This window comes from Macaca fascicularis, chromosome 11 (genome assembly GCF_037993035.2).
Source record: "Macaca fascicularis isolate 582-1 chromosome 11, T2T-MFA8v1.1".
Taxonomy (NCBI): Eukaryota; Metazoa; Chordata; class Mammalia; order Primates; family Cercopithecidae; genus Macaca; species Macaca fascicularis.
Window position 1 is genome coordinate 35,142,511 of NC_088385.1, and position 24,554 is coordinate 35,167,064.

The 24,554-nt window shown below is 38.4% G+C and overlaps 1 protein-coding gene across 20 annotated transcripts in view; it reads left to right on the forward strand.

Annotated features, from left to right (window-relative positions):
• The window catches only part of FGD4 (FYVE, RhoGEF and PH domain containing 4), a 260,601-nt gene that overhangs the window by 166,853 nt on the left and 69,194 nt on the right, over positions 1 to 24,554 (forward strand). For 15 of the 20 annotated variants that reach the window (XM_005570523.5, XM_074006580.1, XM_074006574.1 and 12 more), the window contains exon 2: positions 12,641 to 12,796. In XM_005570523.5, the coding sequence (XP_005570580.3) occupies positions 12,641 to 12,796 (156 nt within the window). Of the gene's footprint in view, positions 1 to 12,640; positions 12,797 to 21,645; positions 21,848 to 24,554 lie in introns of those variants that run through there. The other 5 variants (XM_074006572.1, XM_065524013.2, XM_074006571.1 and 2 more) reach the window with 3 other exon arrangements.

A 24,554-nucleotide genomic window follows, 5' to 3' on the forward strand; every position in this document is an offset into this window, starting at 1 on the left:
TTCAGGCAATAACTGGGATTTTTTTTTACCATTGCTATTTTTTTAATCAAGACAAACATCTGAAGAGTTCCACAATTCCAAATGCTTACAAATCTGCTTCTGGGTTGTGAAGAAAATCATTTGGGTATGTGTAGCTTTTAACTTTTTTTTTTAAAAAAACTGAATATTGAGGATTTGTGCAGAATAACTTTGAATGTTTTGGATCTTAGATTTAAATGGAAATATCAAAAATTTTATATAGGTTGGGCTCTAAACTACATATTTCCATATTGTCAGAATTTAGAAAACATCTTTTATGAAATAGAAACTAAGAATTTTGGCAAACAGAGAAACTTGCCCAAGGTCTCCAGAATTCATTTGTTTGACAAATATGTATTGAGCATCTACCCTGTGACAGGTGGTATTCCTGGGATTTGTCAGGAGCACGATTGCTGTCTTCCTGGAGCTTACATTCTAACCAGGGAAAACTGACAATAAGCAATAAAAAAAATAAATGATGTAGTTTGTTAGAAAGCCATAAGTGCTACAGGAAAAAATAAACTATAATGTAGGGTTGGAGTAGCAATAAAACTACATAGTGTGGCCAGGGTAGTTCATATGGACAAGATACAATTTGAGCCAAGATTTTAAAAAGATAAAGCAATTAACCTCAAAATAAAATCAGGGGGAAGAACATTCTAGCACCAACTAGTTTGCTCAGCCTGTTGGAGGAATAGCAAGGAGCCAGCATGCCTGGAATGGAATGCCCAAGGGGCAATAGTGGCCAATCAGGTGAAAGTAGTAATGGGGCTAAGGCCAGATCCTATAGAGCTTACAAAGCATTGCAAATAACTTGAGATTTTACTCTCAGTAGAATGTGGATCCACTGGAGAATTTTAAGCACAGTATCTGACTTGAGTTTTAAAAGGGTCTCTCTGGTCCTGGTTTGAAAATACGGACTGCACTGGGAACAAGGGAAGGAGCAGGGATCTTATTGCTATAATTCAGTTAAAAATCATGGTAGTTTAGGCCGGAATAGTAGCACCAGAGATAATGCTAGATGGTAAAATCTGGAAATATTTTGGAAGTAGAGCCACCAGAATTTCCTGGTGGATAGGATGTAGAGTATGAGAGAAAAAGAGGATTTGGAGTGTTTCCAAGGTTTTAGCCTATGCATAAATGGAGTTGTTGCTCTTGAGTCAGAGAAAACCTTAAGGAAGTTAGTTTTAGATAAGAGTTGGGTGATGAGGGGTTCGCATATGAATCTGTTGATAGTGAGATGGCTCTCAGACATACTGGGGAAGATTCTGGTAGGCAATTGTATGCGTAAATCTGGAGGCGGGCGAGGTCTGCAGTGGAGATTTAAGTGTAGGATAATCTCAGCATGTGGAAGGCATGAAATTGTGGGTGCAAGTGGGAGATGAGAACCAAGCACTAATGCAAGTGCACTTCAATATTTAATTTTTATTTTAAGAGACAAGGTCTTTCACTCTGTTACAGCTGGAGTACGGTGGCGCCATCACAGGTCACTGCAATCTCAAACTCCTGGGCTCAAGTAATCTTCCCAAGTAGCTAAGACTATAGGTGTGCACCACCATGCCCAATTAATTTTTTTTTTTTTTTTTTTTTTACTTTTTGTAGAGATAGTGTCTTGCTGTGTTGCCCAAGCTAGTCTCAAACTCTGATCTTAAGCAGTCCTCTCTCCACAGCATCCCAAAGTGCTGGGATTACATGCATGAGCCATCATGCCTGGCCAGGTGCTTTAATTTTAAAGAGTCTTTAATATGGTTTCTTGCCCTATCAGAGATAGGAACAGCTTAATATTTCTTGACTTTTCCTTGGTTAAACAAAGGGTATGCTTTAAAATTTTTTTAAAATTTTAATTGTGGTAGAAAGCACTTAAAATTTGCCATAACCATTTTTAAATGTACATTTCACTGTCATTAAATACATTCACCACTGTCATCCACAGAACTCTTCATCTTGCAAAACTGAATTCTGCACCCACTAAACAATAACCCCCTTTTCCCCCTCCTCCCAGCTCCTCAAAATCATCATTCCATTTTCTGTTTCTATGATTTTGACTATTCTAAGTACCTTTTAAAGTGGAATTATACAGTATTTCTCTTTTTGTAACTGGCTTATTTCACTTAGCATTATGTATGTCCTCAAGATTCATCCATGTTGTTGATAGAATTTCCTGCTGGGTGCAGTGGCTCACACCTGTAATCTCAGCACTTTGAGAGGCCAAGGTGGGTGGATCACCTGAAGTCAGGAGTTCGAGACCAGCCTGGCCAGCATGGTGAAATCCGGTCTCTACTAAAAATAAAAAAATCAGCTGCACGTGGTGGTGGACGACACAGCCTCCCAAAGTGTTGGGATTACAGGTGTGAGCCACTGCTCCGGGCCTGCTTCTACTTTTTGACTATTGTGAATTAATGCTGCTGTGAACATGGATGTACAAATGTAAGTGATAAGCTTCCCCCCCCCCCCCCCAAGATGGAGTCTCACTCTGTCACCCAGACTGGAGTGCAGTGGCACAATCTCGGCTCACTGCAACCTCCGCCTCCCAGGTTCAAGCAATTCTCCCACCTCAGTCTCCTGAGTAGCTGAGATTACAGGTACCCACTATCATGCCCAGCTACTTTTTGTATTTTTAGTAGAAACAAGGTTTCACCATGTTTCCCAGGCTGGTCTTCAACTCCTGACCTCAGGTGATCTGCCCGCCTCGCAAAGTGTTGGGATTACAGGCATGCACCACCGTGCCCAGCAGGGATATGCTTTTTTAAAAGTCTCTGTGGTATGTATACTTTGTGACTTTCATAGATTTTTAAAAATATGAGTAATATATAAATACATTTTTATCATAAAAGATTTAAATGATATAGCTAATTAGAGACCAAAATATGAAAATTCTCATTCATTCTCTCACCTCACCTCCATCTGCAATTCCCAAAGTTACATTTGGTGTGTTATCTTCCCTCTCTTTCAGTACATTTCTATACATTTGTCTATATCTTATTCTTTTTAAAAACTGAGATATTGTACATAGTCTATAGTTTAATAATGTCTTGGAGACCTCTCAATTATTAATATTTCAGAAATCTTCCCAATCTGCTGCATATGTTCTATAGTGTTATATTTACCTTTACGTGTTCAGAGCTGTTAGCGTAGATGAGAGTCCTAGAAGTGCAGTTCCTGGGTTCAAGGAACTTTCTTTAACTCTTCATCAGATTTTCTTTTTGAAGAACCTTTGTGGCTTGATAATTATGTTTCTAGAAAATTTGTTATTCAGGTTTAGAAGTTTGGGGAGCTGTTTGAAATAACACTCAAATGAATTTCCTGGCTTTGGATTCGTTCCCCTTAGCAAGAGAGTTGTAAACTGTGAGTTTTATAACATTAATGACTTTTTTTAAAAAAAGGCAATTGATCTCTTAATCTAGGTGTTTTAGCTATCATATGGGAGATGTAATCTGCAATCTGTGGGACAAATGGGGGAGTTTTGGGAGTTATGATAGAAGACTGTTGAGTAACGTTTTATAATGTTTTACAGTGGAGAAACCTGGAAGATGCCACCTCATCAGCCGACCAGGGTTAACATCACATGATAATCATATTGCTATCATGCAGTGATATTAATATAATAAAGTGAGATGGGTGCATTGCCTCTGTGATATTCTTCCCCCAAACCCATAACCACAGTCTCATAATGAGAAAATAACAGAGAAACCCAATTTGAGGGACATTCTACAAAATACCTGACCGTGTTCTTCAAAAGTACCATCCATGGTGCCAAAAGTCATGCAAGACAAATCTAAGTAATTCTCACAGATTGTAGTACACTAAGGAGACAGTGAAAACTAATTGCAAATAAAGTGGGTTTTGGTTTTTTAAAGTATGTTTATCCTAATGGACAATATGCTCCCACAAAGATCGTCTACCCTAGAAAACTGTGTCTTCCCTCTTAAATCCAAGAGATCCTTATCCCAAAGGGTGGACTCCATTGAGATCTCCTGGGCTAGAGACCCAGTGCATGGATGGATGAGACAGTATAACCAGACTGTAAGCAAGACCGTGTAAAGATGTGATCTGCGCTCATGGACGCTGTGGCAAGAGGTCAGGCCCGAAGAATCAGAGAACTGAGTGGACTTTGCAATGGATAGCCAAAGAGAGGGTCCAAACTTAAAATGCAAAAGAATAATTCAAGAATGATTTGGTAAAATATAATATAACAGCCTATAACAGAGTCTTGCAAATAGTAGCCAAAAGTCACCTTAACCTAATCATAGGGCATATCTACCACACGAAAGCATGACTTAGTGCATGACTATTGAAATGCCAAAAAAGACAGATAAAGGAAAGTTAAGCTATAGTGGCAACCTCTGCAGATGGAACGAGGGAGCTACATGCAGTCAACACTGAGGCCAATTGAGAATATTTGCAGTTAGCATATGTCTAGGAATTCCTGTAGGTATTACAACCCAGCAAGCAGAGGTCAGCAACCCAAGGTCAGAGTACAAAATGGGTTAGTACTAAAAAGTGGCTAAAAAGATGACCAGCCCTCAAGAGGAGACAGTATTTAAATCATACACCTCTCCTTCCCCATGCTAACTAACGTACTGTAATTTGTTATAGCTGTGTCTAAGATAACTATTTATAATTATAAATCAGCCCTACTGGTTCTTCTTGATACTGTAATTTCTAGTCAAAGAACCTCTAGAGTTAATGTAAAACGTCTTAAATGAGAGGACCATCTGGTTACAATTTTGGTTTCAATTCCCTGTTATGCAACTGGCACCCAAATAAGGACTGTTTCCAAATATGAGTAGGCTAAGTCAGTCATAAACAAGCAAAAAGTTTCAGTTTTTGTTGCTATTATCCAAGATGTTAGCAGATGAAGTGTTTAATGAAAGGGTGCTTCTTTTAGGCAAACTTCTTTTACCATGATTTGTTTAACCTATACCAGTGGTCCGTACATTTTTTCCTGTAAAGGGTCAAATAATAATAATTATTATTATTTTTTATCTGTGACTTTATATTTAATTAAAATATTCCCAAAGCCCCACACGTCTTGTCTTAGGAAACCAACGATTCCCAAAAGGCATCAACCTGCTGAAAAAGGTTAACAGAACATAGCATCTATGTACTTTAAACCCTGGCTGAAAAGAGACTGAATGTGGTGGCATACTTTAGCTCTAGAGTGTTGAGGATGAGAATAATGTTGTAGTTACTTTAGTTTGATTTTCATGTATAGTACCAGACACTGAACAAATCTGCTTTAGCAGAAAAATATTAAAATACATAATAATGTGTGACATAGTCTAAATAATGCATTTCCTGTTTAATGTATTGTTGAGATTTGTATGCTAGCTATTTGGATCCTCTTGGCTTGGGTTCTTCATTCCACCATATACTTTATTTTTCTTTAGGTTTTTATGTATTTATGTATTTATTTTTATTTAAAATGTATTAATGTTATTTTGATTCACAAACTATAATTCTATCATTTTGGGGGCACAATGTTATGTTTTGATATATATATACAAAGTGGCATGATTAAATCAAGCTAATTACATATTTGTCATCTTGCTCACCATTTTTTATGGGGAGACACTTGAAATTTACTCTCTTACTTTGAAATACATAACATATTATTATAGATTATAGTCATCCTGCTGTGTGGTAGATCTCAAAATATGTTTCTCCTTTCTACCTGAAACTTTGCATCCTTCCATCAACAACTCCTCATTCCCTCCCTCCCCACCCCCACCCCACCTCAGCCTTTAGTAGCCATGATACTCCCTACTTCTTTTTTTTTTTCTCCCTCAACATCAATTTTATTTGGCTAAATATCTGTGGAATGTACTATAATATTACAAAGTCCTATCTTTCTTTTTTTTTCATTTTTTTTATTATTATACTTTAAGTTCTAGGGTACATGTGCATAACGTGCAGGTTTGTTACATATGTATACTTGTGCCATGTTGCTGTGCTGCACCCATCAACTCGTCAGCACCCATCAACCAGTAATTTACATCAGGTATAACTCCCAATGCAATCCCTCCCCGGCTCCCCCCTCCCCATAATAGGCCCCGGTGTGTGATGTTCCCCTTCCCGAGTCCAAGTGATCTCATTGTTCACCTATGAGTGAGTGTTCTCACCTATGAGTGAGAACATGTGATGTTTGGTTTTCTGTTCTTGCGATAGTTTGCTGAGAATGATGGTTTCCAGCTGCATCCATGTCCCTACAAAGGACACAAACTCATCCTTTTTTTATGGCTGCATAGTATTCCATGGTGTATATGTGCCACATTTTCTTAATCCAGTCTGTCACTGATGGACATTTGGGTTGATTCCAAGTCTTTGCTATTGTGAATAGTGCTGCAGTGAACATACGTGTGCATGTGTCTTTATAGCAGCATGATTTATAATCCTTTGGGTATATACCCAGTAATGGGATTGCTGGGTCATATGGTACTTCTAGTTCTAGATCCTTGAGGAATCGCCATACTGTTTTCCATAATGGTTGAACTAGTTTACAATCCCACCAACAGTGTAAAAGCGTTCCTATTTCTCCACATGCTCTCCAGCACCTGTTGTTTCCTGACTTTTTAATGATTGCCATTCTAACTGGCGTGAGATGGTATCTCATTGTGGTTTTGATTTGCATTTCTCTGATGGCCAGTGATGACGAGCATTTTTTCATGTGTCTGTTGGCTGTATGCATGTCTTCTTTTGAGAAATGTCTGTTCATATCCTTTGCCCACTTTTTGACGGGGTTGTTTTTTTCTTGTAAATTTGTTTGAGTTCTTTGTAGATTCTGGATATTAGCCCTTTGTCAGATGAGTAGATTCCAAAAATTTTCTCCCATTCTGTAGGTTACCTGTTCACTCCGATGGTAGTTTCTTTTGCTGTGCAGAAGCTGTTTAGTTTAATTAGATCCCATTTGTCAATTTTGGCTTTTGTTGCCATTGCTTTTGGTGTTTTAGACATGAAGTCCTTGCCTATGCCAATGTCCTGAATGGTATTACCTAGGTTTTCTTCTAGGGTTTTTATGGTTTTAGGTCTAACATTTAAGTCTCTAATCCATCTTGAATTAATTTTCATATAAGGAGTAAGGAAAGGATCCAGTTTCAGCTTTCTACTTATAGCTAGCCAATTTTCCCAGCACCATTTATTTAATAGGGAATCCTTTCCCCATTTCTTGTTTTTCTCAGGTTTGTCAAAGATCAGATGGCTGTAGATGTATGGTATTATTTCTGAGGGCTCTGTTCTGTTCCATTGGTCTATATCTCTGTTTTGGTACCAGTACCATGCTGTTTTGGTTACTGTAGCCTTGTAGTATAGTTTGAAGTCAGGTAGCATGATGCCTTCAGCTTTGTTCTTTTGACTTAGGATTGTCTTGGAGATGCGGGCTCTTTTTTGGTTCCATATGAACTTTAAAGCAGTTTTTTCCAATTCTGTGAAGAAACTCATTGGTAGCTTGATGGGGATGGCATTGAATCTATAAATTACCTTGGGCAATATGGCCATTTTCACGATATTGATTCTTCCTATCCCTGAGTATGGTATGTTCTTCCATTTGTTTGTGTCCTCTTTTATTTCACTGAGCAGTGGTTTGTAGTTCTCCTTGAAGAGGTCCTTTACATCCCTTGTAAGTTGGATTCCTAGGTATTTTATTCTCTTTGAAGCTATTGTGAATGGAAGTTCATTGATGATTTGGTTCTCTGTTTGTCTGTTACTGGTGTATAAGAATGCTTGTGATTTTTGCACATTAATTTTGTATCCTGAGACTTTGCTGAGGTTGCTTATCAGCTTAAGGAGATTTTGGGCTGAGATGATGGGGTTTTCTAAATATACAATTATGTCATCTGCAAACAGGGACAATTTGACTTCTTCTTTTCCTAACTGAATACCCTTGATTTCTTTCTCTTGCCTGATTGCCCTAGCCAGAACTTCCAACACTATGTTGAATAGGAGTGGTGAGAGAGGGCATCCCTGTCCTGTGCCAGTTTTCAAAGGGAATGCTTCCAGTTTTTGCCCATTCAGTATGATATTGGCTGTGGGTTTGTCATAAATAGCTCTTATTATTTTGAGATACGTTCCATCAATACCAAATTTATTGAGAGTTTTTAGCATGAAGGGCTGTTGAATTTTTTCAAAGGCCTTTTCTGCATCTATTGAGATAATCATGTGGTTTTTGTCTTTAGTTCTGTTTATATGCTGGATTATGTTTATTGATTTGCGTATGTTGAACCAGCCTTGCATCCCAGGGATGAAGCCCTTGATCATGGTGGATAAGCTTTTTGATGTGCTGCTGAATCCGGTCTGCCAGTATTTTATTGAGGATTTTTGCATCAGTGTTCATCAGGGGATATTGGTCTAAAATTCTCTTTTTTTGTTGTGTCTCTGCCAGGCTTTGGTATCAAGGATGATGTGTTGGCCTCATAAAATGAGTTAGGGAGGATTCCCTCTTTTTCTGTTGATTGGAATAGTTTCAGAAGGAATGGTACCAACTCCTCCTTGTACCTCTGGTAGAATTCAGCTGTGAATCCATCTGGTCCTGGACTTTTTTTGGTTGGTAGGCTATTAATTATTGCCTCAATTTCAGAGCCTGCTATTGGTCTATTCAGGGATTCAACTTCTTCCTGGTTTAGTCTTGGAAGAGTGTAAGTGTTCCGGAAATTGTCCATTTCTTCTAGATTTTCTAGTTTTTTTGCGTAGAGGTGTTTATAGTATTCTCTGATGGTAGTTTGTATTTCTGTGGGGTCGGTGGTGATATCCCCTTTATCATTTTTTATTGCGTCTATTTGATTCTTCTCTCTTTTCTTCTTTATTAGTCTTGCTAGCGGTCTATCAATTTTGTTGATCTTTACAAAAAACCAACTCCTGGATTCATTGATTTTTTGGAGGGTTTTTTGTGTCTCTATCTCTTTCAGTTCTGCTCTGATCTTAGTTATTTCTTGCCTTCTGCTAGCTTTTGAATGTGTTTGCTCTTGCTTCTCTAGTTCTTTTAATTGTGATGTTAGAGTGTCAATTTTAGATTTTTCCAGCTTTCTTTTGTGGGCCTTTAGTGCTATAAATTTCCCTCTACACACTGCTTTAAATGTGTCCCAGAGATTCTGGTATGTTGTATCTTTGTTCTCATTGGTTTCAAAGAACATCTTTATTTCTGCCTTCATTTTGTTATGTACCCAGTAGTCATTCTGGAGCAGGTTGTTCAGTTTCCAAGTAGTTGAGCGGTTTTGATTGAGTTTCTTAGTCCTGAGTTCTAGTTTGATTGCACTGTGGTCTGAGAGACAGTTTGTTATAATTTCTGTTCTTGTACATTTGCTGAGGAGTGCTTTACTTCCAATTATGTGGTCAATTTTGGAATAAGTGCAATGTAGTGCTGAGAAGAATGTATATTCTGTTGATTTGGGGTGGAGAGTTCTGTAGATGTCTATTAGGTCCGCTTGGTGCAGAGATGAGTTCAATTCCTGCATATCCTTGTTAACTTTCTGTCTCGTTGATCTGTCTAATGTTGACAGTGGGGTGTTGAAGTCTCCCATTATTATTGTATGGGAATCAAATAATTATTAATAGTATTTTTAGCCTTGCAGCTACATATGATCTCTATGTATTTGTCATTGCCTTTTTGTTTTTTTAAACAAATGTTTAAAAATGTAAATGTTCTCTGTGTCGTTCACCATGTTTTCATGCTTTGTGATAGTGGCTGAAGTTTAGAGACTTGTTTTAATAAACAGTGTTCTGAAATGTTGATCTAATTGCCTCTGGCAAAAGATGTGTAATCATGACTTTTGATGAACTTATTTTAAAAATAGATGCACAGTTGATCTCTTATTGCACGCATTTTGGCAAATTCATGAGAGATATTCTCTATAAACATGACACTTGCAAAACCTACCATACCCTGAACGTTTGCTGTCTAGAAATTAGTGCCTAGTTTTCATTCACATTAATATTTAGGTAAGACATGTTTTATTTCTAAATAGACTGTCAAACTTTTTTCATATTTTAATGTGTAATAGTGATGACCTTTTTAAAAAGACTCAGTGTAATTCGTTTTCTCATTTAAGCCATTAACTGCCCCCTTTGAATAGTATTGTTGCTGCTTTCTCTTATAAATTGATGATGTCTCAGGGTCTCAATTTACAATTACATTAGTTTCTTCCTTGAGTTTGTAGTTGAGCTGTGGCTCTGCACTGTCTGGGCCTATACAGGCATCCTTCACAAGTCCCCGGCAGGTGGCCTTTAAGCCATTCTTAGTGTCACTGTGAAAACCATCCAGATTTTCCCCCAAAAAGGCCAAGTAGTTGCATGATGTGTTGTGGATTTTAGGGATATATTTTGCCTATTTCACATACTTTTTTCCAAGAAGATAGGTGAGCTTACACATTTAAAGGTTTGAACTGTTTTTCTTCTGTTTATAATTTTATTTGAGATGGTGTCTCGCTTGTCACTCAGTTTGGAGTGCAGTGCAATGGTGTGATCACGGCTCACTGTGGCCTCAAACTCCCAGGTTTAAGCCATCCTCCCACCTCAGCCTTCTAAGTAGCTGACACTACGGATGTATGCCTCCACACCCAGTTAATTTTTTTTTTTTTTTTTGGATTTTTTTAAGAGACAGGATTTTGCCGTGGCTGCCTCGTTGGTCTCAAACTCCTGGGCTTAAATGATCTGCCTGCCTCAGCCTCACAAAGTGTTGAGTGGCGTGAGCCACTGCACCTGGCCTTTTTATAATTTTAATAATGATCTGTCAAATAATCCTTCATTACTTTTGCTTTCTAAATTCTTGTTATATTTTACTAAACAATGCTTAATCTCGCTGATAAACCATTTTAGCAGAAGGGTGTCTGATGAGTACCACCCCTCCCACCCCAGCTTTTTTTTTTCTTTTCTCAAAGTTACAAGGTCTCCCTCTGTTCACCAGGCTGGAGTGTAGTGGTGTGATTATAGCTGACTGCAGCCTCAATTTCCTGGGCTCAAGAGATCCTCTCACCTCAACCTCCCCAGTAGCTGGGACCACAAACATGCACCACCATGCCCAGCTAATTTTTTTTTTTTTTTTTTTAAGTAAAGACAAGGTCTCATTATGTTGCCCAGGCTGGTCTCAAACTCCTAGTGTCATTTAATTTCTGTTTTGGTATCGGCTCTGAAAGACCTGTTGAGAAGGTACTTGGAACTCTTGATATTTTCCAAAATCTGTTTTACTAAGATAAATTTTAAGGAGAGCAACAGAAAATAAAGCACAAAGGTGGTTTTTTTTGGTTGTTTATTTATTTATTTATTTTTGAGACGGAGTTTCACTCTCGTCGCCCAGGCTGGAGTGCAGTGGTGCGATCTCGGCACGCCGCAACCTCCCCCTTGTCCCGGGTTCAGGTGATTCTCCTGTCTCAGCCTCCCAAGTAGCTGGGATTACATGCGCCCATCACCACACCCGGCTAATTTTTGTATTTTTAGTAGAGACGGGGTTTCACTATGTTGGCCAGGCTGGTCTTGAACTCCTGACCTCAGGTGATCCACCTGCCTTGGCCTCCCAGTGTGCTAGGATTACAGGCATGAGCCACCGCGTGGTTTTTAATCAATATTGTTTAATAATGAATTGGATTAAGAGAGGTGGTTTTTTTTACTCAACAAAGTTGATTGGGTTTTTTAAAAATAGCTTCTCTTGTTTTCAATAATTAAGGCTTAAAAAATCTCTAAGAGTTCTCTTTGAGATATTTGGATTCTATAAAAATGAAACGCTTTGTTTCTTAACCAAATGATAATTCCTTAAATTGCATTGTTTGGTTCAATTATAGTGAATTTCCTGATAGAAATTTTATTTTCTCTGAAGCAGAGTCAGTCATCTTAATATCACCATGTCAACCAGAAAAGAAGGAAATCTAATATGCATAATAAAGAGAGAACACTGACACATGACTTCTTTAAAAGTCTCTGAAATTCAACATATAATTTTTTATACCAGAATGTGAACAAAAATTTAATCTTTTCCTCTTCATCTATGGTTTATGATGTATTTGTGTGATTTTAAAGAACATTTTGGGTTTTTTTTAGTTCTATGTAAATGTGACCATGTTATCTGTATAATCTTGCCATCCCTTCTTTGGAAAACATGGGTCACTGTTAAAGTATGTCATGGATGCTGATGTGGAGTCTGAGTAAGCCTAGTGGGCACGAGGGTGTGTGTGGACGTGGGCGCGTGCGTGTATTTGTTCGTTTCTAATCGAGCCATTCTTCTAGAGTCTTTAGGTCAGCTGTCACGTTGGGCTTTCCTCCTTTGTTCTTTTGAGTTGCTCTATGACTAGCCACAGACCTAACACTAAAAAGGAAGGCTTTTAACGGATTAATTCCGTCCTTTCCTTCGCCTACATTGTAGCAGCTGCGTTCTGCCCTTTCTGTGGCCCTGCAAGGAGAGGAGGCCTGTGTATAACAGTCTTCTGTCAACATCCATTATAAGATTCCTAAAGCACATGGAATGAGATAGTTCCCAGGAAAACTCTTTGTCAAGGCCAGTCCATGTGGGAAAAATATTTCTGTGCTTAGTCCTATAACGATGACTGTTTTTGTTTTATGGGGTCAGGAGAAATTTGACTTATAAGACAGCATTGTGCTATGCCTCCATACTTACCTGCCCTTTCTTTCTGAACTCTTGCAGGTAGCAGCAGTACCTGTCCAAAGATCGCTTTAATTCCGCCTTGCTCCATAAGCAGCACAACCACACTGGTTGGTGAGAAAGTATCTGAAGAAGAGGCTCAGGGAATAAATGGGAACAGGCCAGCGAAACACTCAGCTGCAAGTCCAAAGCCACAAGGTATGTTCATTGAGGGTTTGTGATCAGGGTGGGTACTTTGTTGATCAAAGAAGGCTAACCAGAAAAATGATGGCCACAAAGAAAGTGTTTTAAGCTAGAAGGAAGCAATTGGGTACATTATTTTTTAGAGAATAGTCCATGTGTGCATCTTCTCAGGCAGAGGTTGCTATTTGCTCTGCTCCTGAAACAACATACATTTCTCTATTATGGATCTTTTCATGTCGCTGAAATTCTTTGCATGTCATCTTAACGGAACTGTGATCTCTTTATTATGGCTGACCTAGCACAGGGACTTACTACTGTCTGTGTAATAAATGTGTTTGGAGCTACTGTTAGAAAGAAATGATTTGCTAGATGTCAGCATTTGTGAAACATAATTCTAAAACAGCACTTCATGTACTTACCAAGAACATGACTTGAAAATATTAAGGAGGTGGGGCCTGAAAACACCTGATAGTATTTTTATACTTCCACTTTCTGTGGAGGTATTGTTTCTTCCACAGAAAGGAACAGTAGCAGCCCTTCATTCAGGATTCTGTGGCCAGTGAGGGTAAAGAAAAAGCCATAATGGTAGGAAGCTTGAATGATTTTTTTCAGTGACCATTTCCTTTTACAAATAAATTTCCAGTGAACTTGGTATTAACTTTGAGAAGCAAAAAATTACAGTTTTGATGATAGAGAGCAAGGCCTTTTGAAATGGAACACAAAAGCTAAGCTACCCTGTGGTTTAATGTGTAGTTTCTTCCTTATAGATTTTCATTTATAATGAATGCTAAACAGATATGAGAAACAATACTGGGCATTGTCAGAGTTAACCGCAGTTGGGAAAAATCAATTTCTGTTTTTGCGTATTTTGTGTTTACTTAGGTCTCTTTCCTGTTCTTGCAAAGAAAAATGTATTCTAGAGCATACATTATAAAATAAGTGGTGTTATTCCTTAAAGTTGTCTGTTTTAAGGATTTCTGAAAAAAAATTTTAGAACAAGTTTAAAATGAATCTTCTAGATTATGGTATATTTGTCTTGTTCTCACTACAGTTATATTTGTGGTGATATGGAATATCACTATCAAGCAAGGTCAGATAATTGATGATTCGGATGAGTAGCCTATTCATGATCTTACAACCATTTCTTTTGACTATACTGCTCCCTTATAGCATTGATGTGAATATAAGCATATGACTTTTTTTGATCATGATTTGAGCCTTTTTATTTCCAAAATATGAAATTCCATTTCACCCATTAGACCCGAGTTGACAAAGATCCAGCGTGAGGTAAGAATATTAATAATGAATACAATTCTAGTTGATGTAACTTTCCTGATCAAAGGAAGAATTTCATTACTTAAAAAGCCTTTATTTTTGAAGATGCACTGCAATACTTCATTGTTTTCCAAAGTCAGTGTATTGAGAGATATAATAAGAGTGTCCTTCCTGAGCTGCATGTGCCAAAATAATCCCCTTTTTAAGTAGACAACACTAACCTTGCTTTTGCTGTTTTGTGGTTATATTAAAACCTCTGTATAGTTATTTAAATACATATTTACTTCCTATCTTAAATATGGGCTAATTATATATATATACTTTTCTAACTAAAGGGAATATTTGCAGATATTAAACAAATCACAGAGTACTTTATACTTCTTTTTCAAAATACGTTCAAGTGGTGTTTGGCCTTTCCCTGATACCCATGGCTAAAGTTTTAACCCCACCTTTCACCCTGTCCTTTTATATTTCCCTATGCTGTAGTCTGTTCAGGCTGCTGTAACAAAATACCATAAATTGGGTAGCTTATAAACAACGGAAATGTAGTTCTCACAGTTCTGTGGTATGAAGTCCAAGATCAGATTCAGGGTCTGATGAGGGCTTGCTTTCTGGTCCACAGATGGGTCCAAGATCAGATTCAGGGTGTAATGAGGGCCTGCTTTCTGGTCTGTAGATGGCCATCTTTTCACTATAACCTCACAGGGTAGAAGGGGTGGGAGCTCTTTCTGGGGCTTCTTTTCAATGGCACTAATTTGATTAATGAGAGCTCAATCCTCATGACCTAATCACCTCCCAAAGGCCCCACCTCTTCATATTGTCACCTTGGGAATGAGGATGTCAACATGTATTTTGGGACACAAACAAACACTCAGACCATAGCACTCCATACGAACTTTATTTTTTCTCATTCTTTACAACCTGAACTGCTGTATATTTTACTCATCAGCTCAGTTTTTTCTGCCTATGTGTCCGCTCACATAGTACATAACCAGTCTTCAATAATACTGCTATATTGCTACATTTCTTCCCCTTTGTTTCTGCTATTGTTTAAAACTTTGAACATGTGCCATGTAGCGACCAACGTCCCTGAAATGAGGCTACATCTTAGTATTGTCAGATGAGCTGCTACATAGATTGGTCAGTAATTCAATCAACAGTACCCAATAATGAGTGTTTGTTTAGTGGAGAGAGCTAATTTTAATTTCTCCTAACATTTGGGTGACTGAGGCAGAGAAGAGAAGGGGGTGCTAATAGGGACCTACTGCGTGGAGCAAGGAATTATCACCCTGACACCTTTGTTCCTGCCTCACTGCAAATCCCTTACAAGTTGTGAATGGTGAGGTCGCTGGGGCTTCAAGGTCACTGTGTGGGGTCCTAACAAGGGAAGGGGAGTCAGGCTGGCAGGAGCAGGGGAAAGCAGAAACAAAAAGCTGATAAACTGTTAAGTCTGCCTTTCTTCCTGGTCCAAGGCACGTAGCCCTCCTGTGCAAATAACTCACAATCTTCCTGCACTGACTTATCACCAGACACGTGGCTGATAGAAAAATGGAAATTAGCTCACTGCAACCTTGGCATCATCGGTACTGCATGTAGCCCTCTCCAGCACCATGCTGTAAAATCCCCAGGACACTTTTGTCTCTTTGTAGTCAGCTCCTCTCTTGCTGATCTGCCTGTTGCTTTCTTTTTTTTTTTTTTTTTTTTTTTTGAGACGGAGTCTCGCTCTGTCGCCCAGGCTGGAGTGCAGTGGCCGGGTCTCAGCTCACTGCAAGCTCCGCCTCCCGGGTTCACGCCATTCTCCTGCCTCAGCCTCCGGAGTAGCTGGGACTACAGGCGCCCGCCACCTCGCCCAGCTAGTTTTTTGTATTTTTAGTAGAGACGGGGTTTCACCATGTTAGCCAGGATGGTCTCGATCTCCTGACCTTGTGATCCGCCCGTCTCGGCCTCCCAAAGTGCTGGGATTACAGGCTTGAGCCACCGCGCCCGGCCGCCTGTTGCTTTCTTGCAGTGTATTTTCGTATTTTGTCTAATAAATATGCCTTTCTCTACCTACCTGTCTTGGTGAATTCCTTTACTGCCCATGCCACCAGCCCCGGATAGTTGCTACCCACAACACTATGTTGTTTTAGTTTAATTTAGGACTCTTATTCTAGGTGAGTAGTTCTCAAGCAGAGACAGTTTTGCCCACACTTGCATATCCTCTCCCAACAATAGGACATTGGTAGTATCTGGGGACATTTCTGCTTGACACTGCTTGTAGGAGTTGCTACTTGCAGCTGGTGAGTGGAGGGTAAAGTTGCTCTATATCCTGCAATGCACGGGACAGTCCACAACTAAGAATTCATACAAACTATAATATCAGTTGCTGCATTTGCAAAACTCTGATCTAGATAAAAATAAGCACATAATTATATCTTTTTTTCCCTTACGTAGATTGCTAAGAAGATTATAGTTATAATTTATTGTGGGATTTTTTTTTTTTTTTTTTTTTTTTTTTTTGAGAGAGATGGTTTTGTTCTGTCACCCAGGCTGGAGTGCAGTGGTGCAATCTCGGCTCACTGCAGCCTCCGCCTCGCAGGTTTAAGTGATTCTCCTGCCTCAGCCTCCCCAGTTGCTGGACTACAGGCATGCACCACAACGTCCAGCTAATTTTTGTATTTTTTGGTAGAGAACGGGTTTTACCATGTTGGCAAGACTGGTCTCGAACTCCTCACCTCAGGTGATCTGCCTGCCTTGGCCTCCCAAAGTGCTGGGAGTTACAGGCATGAGCCACCATGCCCGGCCTATTGTGATAATTTTAAAAGGGGAAAGTATTGCACATCTTTATTAGTGGTGATTATGTAGTAATGTCTCTGGAACAATATATGGTTTATGTTTATTAATTACCAGTAAGTAAATATTTTTGAAGAATTATTTGTAGGTTTTTAAAAGGTGAATGAGCTAAGTTTTATTTTAAACCTGAAAAAGGAACGACCAGAATGGCAGCCCTTTGCATGGTGTTTCAAAATCAGCAGAAAGAAAGATAAATTTTAGATTAGAGATTGGATAAACTCGCATTTGGATCCAAATTGAAATACGTAGATTTCGAAATGGATTTGTTTCATAATTAGAGCTTGTTTTGCCTTAGCCTCAGAAAATACCCTAAGGCCTTGGAAACAATGGCTTATTCACTTCATACCAATCCTAATAGTCAAACAAATTACTGAGCAACCTCCAGCATAAGTCTTTCTTCTTGTTCACCACTTTTAATACTGGCCTGTTTCCTACCATGCTAGACAGTGACTCAAAATAACTCCTTTAGTAATTAAAGTTAATAGTTCTTTTTCTCTTAACAGCTTTTATCCAGAACATCCTCCGTAATTCCTGATTATTTTTATAAAGTGCAAATTGTCACATAATGTCTCAATCATTAAATGCTTTAAAGAGCCACATTGTTGTTTGAGTAACTTACATAAATATAGAGTACTTAAACCTATTCATTAGCTTCTAAAGTAAAAGTCTATGTATAATGATCCATTCTTTTAAAAGTGTAATATTATAATGCACTTATACATAGCCAGCTTTTGTTGTTTCTGTTTTTAAAAAGAAGAGTAATTGAAGACTACTGACTTAAACTGGCAATTAGTTTCTTTTCATTCTAGATAATCACTTTGAATAATCAATTTTTTTCCTATTTACATCTGTAAATTTGGGTGTAATAAAACCCAACTTATTTATAGTCTAATAGAGATCTCAAACTTCACATGTATGAAACTGAACTGCTATTCTCCTCTCCAAAAATTGCTTTGCCTGCTATGTCACTTGACCACCATTCCATCCTTCTGGCAGTTGAGACCCAAGGCTTCAGAGTCATCCTTGCCTCCTCTCTCTTTCTCTAATATGTCTCACTTAATCTTACCAGGAAATCTACTTTAAAAATATACCTAGAATCCAAGTATTTCTCACTGCCTTTTCCTAAGCACTGTGATCTCTTGCCTGAATTTCTACAATATCCGCTTAATTGTCCACCCTGCTTCTCCCCTGTTCCTCCTCTACATTCTCAACACAGCTCCCAGAGTGATCCTGCTGAAAGTTAAGTCATATCATGTTACATTTCAGCTCAGAACCCTGCAGGGACTTCTCATTTCATGCAAAGTCAAAATAAGTGGTCCAGAGTCTACTTTCTCAGGCCTCGCTATGCACTACTTTTGTCCACATGCTCGTTCTGCTCCAGTCCTGCTGGCCTCCAGACCCCAGGTGTCCCTGGCTCTCATTCCACCTGCTGGAAAGCCCTTCCCCAAACAATTCCTTCCGCTTCAAGGCTTACTCAAATCCTGACTTTTCACGGAGGCCTAACTTTGAACACCCTGTTTAAGACTGAAATCTGCTCTCCCTTTGACTTCCCACACCCTGGATCGTATTGATCTTGTTCTTTTAGCCCTCACCACGTTTTTTTCTAGCACTTACCTCCTTCCGATAAATGATTTACTTGATTTTTTTTGTTTATTTTTCCTTTGCTCATTCATAGGCTCAAGTGCCTAGAACCTAGTGGATATTCAATAAATATTCATTTAATTAATGAAAAAATGAAACACCCTATATAGAGGTATGAGGATTGTTCTAGGATATATATTTTTTGAATGCTGAATTCTTAGTGGTTTTATAAATTTATACTCTCATCAAAAATGTTGTGTTCACATTACTTGATATCTTTACTGATACGTGGTATTGTCAGTTTTAAAATTCTAGTCAAGCCAGGCATGGTGGCTCACACTTGTAATCCCAGCACTTTGGGAGGCCGAGGTGGGTGGATCACGAGGTCAGGAGTTCGAGACCAGCCTGGCCAACATGGTGAAACCCCATCTCTACTAAAGATAGAAAAAATTAGTCATGGGGGTGTGCACCTGTAATCCCAACTATTCGGGAGTTTGAGGCAGCAGAATTGCTTGAACCCAGGAGGCGGAGGTTGCAGTGAGCTGAGATCGCGCCATTGCACTCCAGCCTGGGCGAGAGGGTGAGACTCTGTCTCAAAAAAAAAGAAAAAAAATAAAAAGAAATGCTCAAATTGTAGTCAATCTGATTTGTCTGAAATAGTATCAGCTTATGGATTTAATTTGTATTTCCCTGAAATACTAATAAGTGAGTGTGAACACAGTTTTTCCTGTCTATATCCTTTGAGTTGTTAGGTCTTTTAGTTAATAGTGCATAGTAGTTTATTTTATTTTATTTATTTATTTACTTATTTATTTATTTTTTTTTTATTATTTTTTTTTTTTGAGATGGAGTTTTCCTCTCATTGCCCAGGCTGGAGTGTAGTGGCACAATCTCAACTCACAGCAACCTCCACCTCCCGGGTTCAAGCGATTCTCCTGCCTCAGCCTCCCAAGTAGCTGGGACTACAGGCATTTGCCACCACGCCCAACTAATTTTTGTATTTTTAGTAGAGTCAGGGTTTTGCCATGTTGTCCAGGCTGGTCTTGAACTCCTGACCTCAGGTGAGCCACCTGTCTCGACCTCCCAAAGTGCTAGGCTTACAGGCATGAGACACTGTGCCCGAGTTTTTTTATTCTGATTGTTATTCCTTTCTTCCTTATATATAATACAAAAGTCTTATCTGGGTCGGTAAGATCCAGTTCTTCACAGGGCCTTGTAGAAGAGCCAAGGACGGCTGAATAAAGAAAGGGGCAGATGAAGGGCATTCTTGCATTTTGAAACTTTGTATCCTGCCACAAAATTTCACATAGATATTATATGGTTATCTTAAAAATAGATGTCTCATATATGTTAATCTTGTGCAAGTACAAAGTGCTTTCATAGGTAGGGTTCTTTCATGTGTTTTTGAATCCTTTTCTAGTCATTTACTTCTCAAAGTAGCTGTGTGTTACTTTTTCAGTCTTTGATAGGAGCAGTAAGATTAAATATGAATTCATTTTATGAAATAGTAATTTTCCTTAAGAGCTGAATGTTGCTGGGCACGGTGGCTCACGCCTGTAATCCCAGCACTTTGGGAGGCTGAGGCAGGCGGATCACCTGAGGTCGGGAGTTTGAGGCCAACCTGGCCAACATGGCAGAACCCCATCTCTACTAAAAGTACAAAACTTAACGGTGTGGTGGCAGGTGCCTGTAATCCCAGCTACTCTGGAGGCTGAGGCACAAGAATCACTTGAACCCAGAAGGTGAAGGTTGCAGTGAGCTGAGATTGTGCCACTGCACTCCACCTGGGTGACAGAGTGAGATATGGTCTCCAAAAAAAACAGTTGAATGTTAACCTATAATCATGGGTTACAAGAAGTATTGAGCCGAAACAAAGATGAGACTCATTTCCTGTTCATCAAGGAACTCAAAAGTCTAGGGAGGCAACCCTGGTTGTAAAATATTATAAAACAAAATGACAAATGTTAGTTGAGAAGATATTTGAAGATTTTTGAGGCAGGATGGGAGGGCAAGAGGTGGAAGAGTCAGGTAAGCCTTCTGAAAAAGAGTTGATGACTGAGGTGAGCCTTGTGGGAATTATGGGATTTTGCCAAGTGGACCATTCTACGTATGTGCCAGAGCCTGAAGGCCTGAGGGAACCTTCCCAAGCTTACAATGGAAGATGCAATTCAGTGTGGCTGGAATCTAGGCCACACAGGGGGTGGGAGAGTAGAGATGAGGCAAGCAGTAAGAAAGTTCCCAAGAAATCTATTTCAAAAGAAAATGAAGCCAGGAGAGGTGGCTCTCACCTGTAATCCCAGCTACTCTGGAGACTGCGATGTAGGATCACTTATGCCCAGGAGTTTGAGGTTACAATGAGATATGATTGCACCAGTGCACTCCAGCCTGGGTGACAGTGTGTGTGCGTGCATGTGTGTGTGTATTTATACCCACATATACACACACACATACAAGATAAAATAGAAAAAATGAACCTACTATGGTGGCTTTCCAATAAACATGTTGTTTTCATTTAGCTCTAGATATATAATAAGGTTCTTACAACATGATTCTGCAGTTGTTCATATCCTAGCAGAACTGTACTTAGCGGATCTTATTCAGCTAAGTAAATGTTATAGTAGGTATGTTGGATTCAGGGCACCTTTTACCTGAAAAGCTTACTTGCTCTAGAGAGCTTAACAATCAAGTAGGGAAAGACTGTGTTTGCATACTGCACTGTTCTCAGAGTGTGAAACACAAATCTGGAAATGATTTTGCATGTTTTAAATGTCACACTGTTGATCTCTAGAATTAATATTGTGTCTGAAGAAAGGAAAAAAATCTAAATAAATAAATAATTGAAATATCAAGAAGAGAAGGAATCGGAACTTTAGGGTTTTCCATTCTCATGGTCTGTAATGCCAATAGAGACTAATAATAAACTGCATCCTTAGAATATTGCCTACAATTTGTAATCTTTTCCCTTCTTATGTAACTAATTTGGGAAATCTTTTTAAAAGTGAATAATTGTCTATTTGATAAAATCGTAATTTCTTTACCGCTTGATTTTTATTTTCTTTTTTTGTTTTATAATATAGTGTTCATAATCTGGATTATGTTGCTATACAAAGGATTTACTGGTCCTTTCTAATTCGTGATCTTGCATATGGTTTTATGTCAGTTTACTTACCTTTTAGGTCTCCAGCTGGGCCTACGAATTAAACTGACATAACAACAGATTAGCGGAACAAAAACATACAAGAGATATAAAGGCCGTTGGCTGTAATTTGTTTGGTTGCCCAGAAGCTAAGAAAGGCGGCCATGAAGAGAAATTTAGTCTCAATAATTTGAAGTATCAATTCCTGGGTTGCTCCTGCCATCTGTTGTCATTTCCTCTGGGTACGGACTATTAGATTGAAACTCTCTGAGATCTTGGTTTTTAACTGAAATTGGATTTTTTTTACTTCGTAAGTACATAGCATACAAGATTTCTTTTTCTTTTAGTCCTGCATTAGATATTCCTCGGTTAACTCCATAACTTTGGGAGTTGAAAGAATCATTTTCATTCATCAGTTAGGTATTCTGAGCCAAAGTATCTGTTATTGTTATTACATTATAAATGATGAACAAGTGATAGAATTTTTTCTAAGACAGTGTGTCTAACTTTAGCCATTCATGTATCATCTTCAGATTTGTCATATCCATGTACCATTTGTTCTTTTTTATTTAAAATGTGTATATTTACTGATTTACTATACATTTGCATTTTCTCCCTTGCTGAATTTGATACCTCCTCTGTGCTTCTAAAATACCCAGTGTTCACTTGTATCAACATTGTTAAAGTGCCTCTCCACTAGTATATGATCTCCATTTGCCAAACATAATGCAAATAGTCACTATAAATATAGCTGTGATCAAAAGTAATATATTCCTTACCTTCATCAACTGCCTTGTGGAAGAAAGAAAAAAACTTCAAACCTGTAATATATTTACTATTTCACTGCAGCTTTATTATTTAATCCTACTCAATACTGATTATTTAATAAGTATACCACAAATTGTGATAAGCAGTTTGGAGAAAGCACACAGTGCTTATGAAACAGTTTAAGAGATGGACATAATTTAGACTGGGAAAGTAGGTGGAGTCATCCCTGAGAAAGTGATGGGTATCATTGTGTTTTAGTTTCTCACTCATCTGACACCTAATAAATAAGGCACGGTTTAGTGAGTAAACTCTAGGTAGATGAATGAGTTATTTCATAACAATTTTAGCACACAAAATTATATTCACTTCCTTCTTTTAGTATTCTAGTTAAGAATGTTGGATTATTCATAACCTTAAGAGGTTTGTTTTTTTTGTTGGGGGGGGGGTGGGAGATTTTCCTGTTTTACTGCATTAGTTCATATTTACTACTCATAATGTTAAAAAGGTTTTTTGGTGGGAGATTTTCCTGTTTTGCTACATTAGTACATATTTATTCTACACAGAAGTTTTTCTGTAAAATTAACAAATATTACACTTATATAAGCCCGTTTGTTCTCAAATAATACTACGTTAATCACTCCCCCACACATATGTTGGAAAATATCATTTTCACAAAAGAAGCATGCCATTTTTAAATTGAGATTTTCTTCTTGTTTATATTGAAAGAGAATTAAGTGAATTAATTGCTCCACTCGTAGTTCATTGTGACATTTTTTTCCTTCCCTATAATAAATTGATAACTGGCACTGAAATGATGAAATCTAGGCCAGTGAGCATGAGCCAACTGTCAGCTAACTGAGTTTATAAAAGAGATGAGATCACTAAAAACCAGGGGAACCAGCTGGGGGAAAATGGGGCATGTAATTAGGAGGCGACATGATTCCTCACCCTTCTTCCAGAAGGTAAGAAAAGGATTTAAGGAAGAGAAAAGATGATTCTATTTGATCTGTCAACACTGCTTATTAAAAAATACTACATGTTATAGTATTTTATCCTGCATGTTAATCTTAGAGAAAAGTAATACTGGTTTTCCAAAGTGATGTAATTTCTCTACCAATTGTGTACTTATCATCTACAGTGTGTTAGGGAAACTTCTGTAGATTTTAGTATTTCATGAAATGATCTGTATTTATCCTATTAATTGATTGAAGGACTTGTGAAGAAAGTAGATGATTTGTGGTATATTGATGCAGGCCAGCCGTCTTAAGCCGTTTAGTGTTGTTATATGTGAATACCTGAGGCTAGGTAATTTATAAAGAGGCTTATTTGGCTCACAGTTCTGCAGGCTGTACAGGAAGCACAGTGCCAGCATCTGCTTAACCTTTGGTGAGGGCCTCAGGCTGCTTCCACTCATGGCAGAAGATATAGGGTAGCTGGCATGTGTAAAGATCACATGGAGAGAGAGGAAGCAAGAGAGAGATGGGGGAGGTTTCCGGCTCTTTTTAATAACCAGTCTTGGAGGAACTAATGGAGCAAGAACCTATTCACTATGGCAAGAATGGTACCAAGCCATACGTGAGGGATCTGCGCCCATGACTCAAACCCCTCCCATAGTTTCCACCTCCAACACTGGGGACCAGATTTCAACATGATGTTTGGAGGGGACAAATATACAAACCTGTAGCACCAACTCTGTTACCCCAGGCCACTTAACCTCTCTAAGCCTTCATAGACATAAGAGGAGAATAGTGGTACCTACCTGAGAAAACTATAAAGTGTAACATTTCATCAAAGATCAAAGAGATAAAGTGCTTTTGTTAAATGGGAAGAAGATGTTATATTAATGCAACACTGTATTACTGTTGTTTGTTGTTGTTTTGTTGGCTTTTATGTTGTTTAACTTGTTAGCTGTGGATTTGGGTATATCAACTATCACTCTATTAGAAAACCTGTTTTGTAGCAGACAATGTATCTCTAGGATTTAGTTTTAAATTTAGCACCACCTTTACCCTGTTGAGATGAATAACTGCTGTGTTATCTGTAGATCTTAGAATGCTTTAGCCTTATGTAGATTCTGAGGTGTTTAATATTGCCATATTTAAGATACAATAAAATTAAAAGAGCCACTTAAGTTTGGAGATGGGATTTCCACAAGGCACAAAGCAAATGTCCAAAATGAAC